This window comes from Elephantulus edwardii, unplaced genomic scaffold (genome assembly GCF_000299155.1).
Source record: "Elephantulus edwardii isolate Elephantulus edwardi_28Jun2011 unplaced genomic scaffold, EleEdw1.0 scaffold00020, whole genome shotgun sequence".
In the NCBI taxonomy this organism is placed as follows: domain Eukaryota; kingdom Metazoa; phylum Chordata; class Mammalia; order Macroscelidea; family Macroscelididae; genus Elephantulus; species Elephantulus edwardii.
Genome location: NW_006399770.1, coordinates 19,735,554 through 19,743,112, shown reverse-complemented (window position 1 = coordinate 19,743,112; position 7,559 = coordinate 19,735,554). Strand labels below are relative to the sequence as shown.

General features: G+C 33.3%; 1 protein-coding gene across 1 annotated transcript in view; it reads right to left on the bottom strand.

Moving 5' to 3' along the window:
* Positions 1–380: 380 nt before the first annotated feature.
* The window catches only part of LOC102843880 (pancreatic alpha-amylase-like), a 12,334-nt gene continuing 5,155 nt past the window's right edge, over positions 381–7,559 (bottom strand). The window contains exons 4-10 of the mRNA XM_006882461.1: positions 6,620–6,850; positions 5,674–5,807; positions 4,087–4,209; positions 3,892–3,991; positions 1,803–1,921; positions 1,558–1,683; positions 381–570 (exon numbers count right to left, since the gene is read on the bottom strand). Coding sequence (XP_006882523.1) covers positions 381–570; positions 1,558–1,683; positions 1,803–1,921; positions 3,892–3,991; positions 4,087–4,209; positions 5,674–5,807; positions 6,620–6,850 — 1,023 coding nt within the window. The remainder of the gene's footprint in view (positions 571–1,557; positions 1,684–1,802; positions 1,922–3,891; positions 3,992–4,086; positions 4,210–5,673; positions 5,808–6,619; positions 6,851–7,559) is intronic.

Genomic DNA, 7,559 nt, shown 5'->3' with positions numbered 1-7,559 from the left:
ACATCCCACTCCAAGGACTGGTCTCTTGTTGCAACATGTCCAAAGTATGTCAGACAAAGCTTCAAAATCCTTGCCTCCACAGAGCAGCCTGGTTTAACCCTCTCCAGAATCAACCTGTTTGTTCTCTTAGCCATTCAAGATATATTCAATACTCTTCTCCAACACCACAATTCAAAGGCATCAATTCTACTTCTACCATCCCTAGTCATTTTCCAACTCTCCCATGCATAGCAAGTGATTGCAAAGACTGTATCAGGTGTACCTTAGTCTGCAGACTGACATCCTGCTCTTCAGTACTTTGGAGAATGTACGAATTATAAAAATGAAATCTATTAGAAGACACACACAGGTATTTTTCAGTATATGCATTTAATTGAATTTTATAATTTGGACTCAGCATGAATTGCAATAAATGGATCCTCAGCAGAGTTACTTATGGAAAAATGAGCATTGCCGTCGCCAGAAACATTGACCGTGATTCCTGTGCAACTGTTACCAACTTTATCTCCAGAAATGACATCACAGTATGTTCCAGCACGAAGACCAGTTTGCAAAGTCGAAGATAAAGGCCTGTAAAAGGAAATTTAAAATTTAACTTGACTTCAACACAATTAAAAGCAATAACATAGACTATTATTAAAACAATTTAGCCTAGCATTCTAAGCAGTCAAAACCTCAATGAAAAGGAAATCCATTACAAAACTTTTGTGATGTTTGTGAATGGATTTCTCATGAAGAAAATAAATCTTAAACAAGAATCAGGAATTTGCTAGTGAATGAACATTACTAGAAAATAAAGACTGAAGTATATCAGTGAAGAAGATTAGAGTGTTGTCACCCTCAATAAAATGATGACCTTTGATGAACAAAAATATTTTACATTTTTTCTTATCTGAACCTAATATTATTTAGAGAATAAGCTGGGGAAAAAAGTAGTTCATTACAGATAAATCATTTTTAAATCATTTTAAGAAATAGCATTACCACTATTACCCTTCTAGAGTTTTGATTTCCTTTATACTAACTACGTAGGCTATTTTATATGTCCATCTTTCTCCTATTATACTAACTATTTGATCTATTTTGTGTAGGGTGCAGTTGTATGCATATACATGTGTATTATGTAGCCAGGTGACATGTAAGAATATACAAAACAACCTATAGTAATAAAAGAAGATAAAACTTAAACCCTATACCATTGAGTTAATTCTGACTCATACAGACCTATAGGACAAAGGAGAAATGTCCATAGGCTGTAATATTTATAGAAGTAGACTACTATATATTTCTCCTGACAAAAAACTGCTAGGACAAAATCACCAGCATTTCAGTTAACAACTAAACATTTTCAACCACTGTGCCAACAAGACTGAGTTATAACTAGGAGAACAGCAGAATGAACACCATCATCACTCTTTTTCTGATCTTTATTTTTCCTTAACCTACTGACTGAAAGGAATTTTCAGGTATAAAAAAAAATTTTTTTTAAGCAGTTAACAGGAGAAGAACAAAGAACAAACCTGCATGCACTATTATTCTAAATTATTGCCTACTTACCGGTCATCATTGTTAAAGACAATGAATCCTTTGTTCCCCCTGCCAAAAGCTACTTGGTTGCTTCCATTGTCCCACCAGTTTGTGAAAGGCTGACCATCAACTACATTACGGAAAGCAACCATGTTCCTAAAAAAATAAATAAATGAATAAGTAACCACAAATGGCATTGAATAGTTTCAACAGTTGAAAATAAGTTAACGAAAGTCTAGATAAGACATATCTAAAGAAATAAATAATATTCACACCTTATTTGACGCCAGCGATGTTCACAGACCCAGTCATTGCCACAAGTAGTATCTGGATTAATCGTAACTCTTTTAATTACTCCAGAATCATTTGGTGGTCCAATCCAGTCATTCACATCCTTAGTTAGGAAGAAAAAGGCAAAATACTCTCAGATTGTCAACATTACTTTTGCTTTTTTCTTTCAGCCCTCAGTCTAGCAAATCCATTCTCTCTTGTTGCTTGTTTCTCTCTCTGCAGTGCCTGTATTTAGACTGATTCTCTCAGTGTTTTTACAACCCTTTACGAAGTTCTCTCCCTTGCTTCTCATTCTCCATACCTATTTCAAACAGGTGGATATTTTTTTTAATCTTTGATATTTCTAATCAAGAAACTGCTATGGTTTATTAATTTCACTCTAGGTAGGCAATGCAAATTCATTGAAAAGGTGAAGGTTTTACTAATATAAGTAGGATTAATGCATGGGCGCAATCAATACTAAAGAAATTTAGTAAACTTTTTTTTAAACTTCAGTTTTGTCTTTTATAAAATGAGCTTATCAATTCATTTTCTAGAGGGTTTTCCCCTTTTTCACTGATCCTTTATATTGTTAAATATGATGTCTTTCTTCAAGGATGAGTTCCCTTCTGATAACCTTCCCATAATATGTGAGACAAAATAATCTCATAAGTAATGTAGCTTACTTTAAAAGTATTCTGAATATAATGATTGCTAAACAAATATCCATTTCAGTCCTCCTTTTGGATAAAGGTAATTATCAGCTCACCACAGTATTCTTAATCAAATGGAGAAAAATTTTAATATTGGCTTTTCCTTATTGATACTTTCAAAATAAAATCACAAAAGAAAATTTAAAAAAAAATCACAATATAAATCGGAGAAGTTGTAAGACGGGAAGATTATTAGTCTAAATAGCAAATCTGGTAAATGGTACATAAAACAAATAGTTATGAGTACAAGAAATCCTAGGAAGACAAATTCCATCAAATGTTGAAGGAAGGCTGTGTAAAAAAGGGAAAAGATACAGTATATAATGACAAAGGCCAGAAGAAATATAAATTAGTGGAAATTTTGTGAAATTGGTTCAAAATAAAGGGATGCCTTCTAAATATTAGCACTAACAAAATAATGAGTTGCTGTACAAATTAGTGAATTTCTCAAATTCAAAGAAATAAAGGAGAACATAATAAATATCTGCCTGTTTTGTTGTGAAGAAGATTTTCTGTTTTAGGTGTAAAGTTGTTTAATGATGCTACTTCTGCAATTTTCTATTTATAAAGGAAATTTTTCACTACAATAAACAATATCTTCAAAATCCTATTTCTTGATTTACTTTGAAACTCACTAAATCAGAAACATCTTTATGCAACACCAAATGTCTCACATTCTTATCTTTTCTGCAAATTAATCTTCATTAATATATATAAGTGTATTTTTCACATAAAATGTTTATCTCTATTTAATCTCAGTCTTGGCTCATCTAGATCAGTCTCTGCTTTGTATTGGGGAAAACAAATCACATTAAAATTGAAAAGGTATATATACTGCCCTTACTGTGGGTGGGCACAGTGATGTCCTTTATAAATGTTAACTTATATAGTCTTCGTATCAACCCTGGTGATGTAGATACCTCCAAAAAAGCACATTTTTTTAAATTGATTTTGATACAATCATTCATATACATTGTGTTTCTTTCATGTGCATTATGTTTTTATATAATTACTATTTATCTTATATTGTACTTGCCTATTCCTTCACTTCCCTCGATCTGTTCACTAATCTCTGCTGTACTACTGATTTCCCCCCATCAGTTCCTTAATTTGCTGTAATTGGCTTTATTTTTAAAGATTTTGGGCAGGAGAGGTATATGTGTAATATTGTTGAAAGAGTTTGCACACTCTTTGACAAAATAGATCACAGATTTTAATCTTTTATTATTTATTCTATGACTTAAATTAAAGCCCCAGTCCTGAAATAGTTTAGACATTTAAAAAAAAAATTTAAAAATCCATCAATATAATAGCATACTAAGAAAGTAAAACAGAATTTCTATCCATTTCTTGAGAAAATGCTTAGAACTCATAAACTTACCCTTCCATTCTCAAAATGTCTTTGCCAACGGTAGCTTGACATCACTCTAGTAAATCCATAAGGATGAGCCAGCATAAATCCAACTGCCATTTTATACAATCTGAAAGTTCATTACAAAATTATATTATCATGGGGAGGGAAGAATAAATTTTTACTGTCATTACAAAGTAAAACAGTAATAAAATTGACTCCTACCTTGCGTCCCAGAATGTAAGTATAGATGCTCCACCAGCCCCATGCCCTCGCTGATTGTCATGGTTATCCACAAAGACAAGGGCTCTGTCAGAAGGCACCAGACCCCAGCCCTCTCCCCAGTTCCTAATTGAAAAAGGAAATATGACTGAGTGTGTACTCCTTTTACTCTCACATCTTCACATTCAAGGTTCTGTGTAGGATTGTATACTAAATATAAACTACATGTTACTGTTGCTGTTGTTGTTAAGTGCTGTCGAGTCGTAGACAACTCATAGTGAGCCTGTGAATGAAAGACCTGAACATTTGTACAAATGTCATTGTTTCTTCAAGTTCATAATTTCTGGAGGCAAACTATTTTGTGAGTGGATGCAACTCCTGTTTCCAAGCTTGTTTTAATCGGGGAGCTCCACCAAACACTGTTCACCATGGGTAACCGTTATCTCACTTGACAAATCATTGTCACAGTGTTTATCATCACAGCAACCACAAGTTTCCTCTGTATAGCAAATGGAGAGACCAGGGCTATACGACCTAGAAGAATGTTTGACCAAAAAATAATTAAAACCAGGCCTGAAGACCACAGATTAAAATCACCCACCTTTGCCTTGGTAGCATCACTTTCTATCCACTAGGCCAGCAGAGCTCTCTTGTTGTTATTATTGATAAGTGCCATTGAGTCGTAGACAACTCATAGTCACCCTATGAATGAAAGAGCTGAACACTTGTATAACGTTCGTAGTATAGCTTGCCTCCAGAAACTCTATGAACATGGAGAAGTGATGATAAACTACATAGGTAAATGTATTCAGATTATCTATAATTAAATTATAATTTCATCTATGTGTGTTATCTACAATTACATTGTAAGTATATGTGTGTATATGTGTGTTTGTCTTAACTCCTTGCACTGTAGGAGTAAAATATTTTGTTACAGAAAGGTTCTTTGAAAAGTGTAAATGTAATGCAATTTACATAGACTTCAGAAAGATCAACAACCTAACAACCTTATAGCCATCAAAAAGAATAGGTTTAAATAAAGCTTCAATACTGTGCTCTTACACATTGCAATATCTTGAGTTAATTAACATGTATCATGCTACTGCACAGTTTAAAATGGTATAATTATTTTAGTAGTAACTAGATTATAAAATACTATGTACAATTATTAAAAAGAATTTAAAACACTGCTGTGCAATAGAAACTGACTTATTTAGTAGCTTTACAAGAGATTATAAATTGCATGGAAAGCCCATCTTTCTCCCAGGAAGCGGCTGAAAGGATTCAAACTACAGAGAAGCTATTCTGGGTTAGCAATCCAACTTACACTACACATAGATTAACACCATTAAGCTACATTTTCTCTTCTTTCTAAACATGTTTCCTTGTGACTGGCATGATAAAAACAAATAATTGGAGTTTGTATAGCTATAACACTATTAATATTATTAAATATTAATAATATTTTAAAATGGGACTACTGGACAGTTGCCTTAATTACAGGAAAGTTCAAAGAAGATAACTCATACTGGGGAAAATCTATTTAGTAGACCTGTGAAACATTCAAATAACAAATGATATCATATTTACTTTAAGTAAGCCATTTTCTCTCCATTCCATTTGCGCAGAACTGTGCCTAGTTTTGCACCATATTTAAATTCCGTCACACGACCATTTCCAAAGTATTCACTGCCTTTAATTGGCTCACCACCCAGATCAATCACCTAGTAGAAATGAAAAAAAAAGATAACATTTCATATAAAAGCAGTAAGGCTTTTTAACCAATAAAATACTGTGGAAAAAAATGAGTTTATATTCTATATATTCTTTTAAATAGCCTACGTGCTTTCCGTCTGCCAAAATTTTCACTTATTTATTTATTTAGCTAGAATGTAGGCTACACTGTCAAAAGATAAATTGGGCCTGTGACCTTGTACAAATGCTGATACAACTTAATTTTGTGTGTAAATTACAATAATAGCTAAATCTACCTGCCCAGCAGCATTATTCAGTCCTTGAAAATATTAATTAATTAATTAAACTCTGCAAAGGAAGCTACACCTAATTATTATCATTAACTCCTATCTTCATAGGCAAAAATTATATCACAGAGAGATTTTGTCCAAATCACATCGATACTATCATGAAAATCCAGACCAAGATAGGTCACCTCCAGAAAACAATTCTATTATTGTCTTCCCAGTTATGGTCACTAGAGAAATAGCAAAGGAAACAGTAAAGTTTACAGCCAAAATAAATTCTATGCAATGCAATAGTGCCTATGATAAAGAGTTAGATGAGATCTGCAATCTTGGAAGAAATGGCTAGAAAATGAAAAACATATATATAAATAAATCAACCATTATTCTGCATGATTCTTTACCTACACCTGTTATTTTCCATTTAATGAAATTAGTATCTATTTTTAAAAGCATAATCATAGATAGATGATAGATGATAAATAGATAGATGATAGATAGATAGATAGATAGATAGATAGATAGATAGATAGATAGATATAGGTAGACAGATGTACCTCTTGATAAATGAAAGGTCTACTGCCTTCAGGAAACCAGCTGGTGTTCAGATTATGCAGTTTATCCATAACCGCTTTTATGTCTCCAGGCCACATATGCTTGGAAGCATCAAGTCTGAATCCTGCCACACCAATGTCAATGAGGTGGTTCATATATTCAGCAACCTTGGAACGTACATAATCTTTTCCCAGTGCCAGATCAAGAAGACCGACTAGACGACAATCTCTCACCTTGTAAAGATAAAAATGTGCAGTTGCTACACATAAAAGATGATCTTTCATCTGAGAATGCATTTGGGTTTTTGCTCAACAGTTTGTCAGTAGATATCTCTAGAATGCCTCCTTTACATTAGACACAGGGGTATGAACACTCTAGTATAGACACCAAAATTTTGTCTACCAAGAACATGGAGACTATAGGAGATAAAGGGGAAGAGATTTTTAATTGGCAAGAAGTTTTTTAATAACTTAAATTACTTACATTGTTTTCTTTTTTAAATCACCTAGACCAGGAATCTTTCTGTCCTTCTAGGTAATATAAATAAATTTAAAATAGAATTTAAAACATTTTAAGTAGGCATAAGAACACTTAGTAATGTTCGTGCAGAACTTGTACATAGAGTAAGAGATTGCCGTTTAAATAAAATAAGGAAATGCTACACCATGGTTACATGAATATTATTTCATCATACTTATTCAATGTAAATACTGATCAAATAATCTGAGAAATTTGACTATACAAAGAACATAGAATAAGCATTGGTTGTTGTTGTTGTTATGTGCCATTGAGTCGCTTGCGACTCATAGCGACCCTATGTACAACAGCCCTAAACTCCGCTCTGTCCAGTGCCAATCACACTGTCTCTGACACTCCCATCCCAATTATCCCAGTCACTGAATCAATCCACCGCATAGGGGGCCTTCCTCTCCTGCGTCGTCC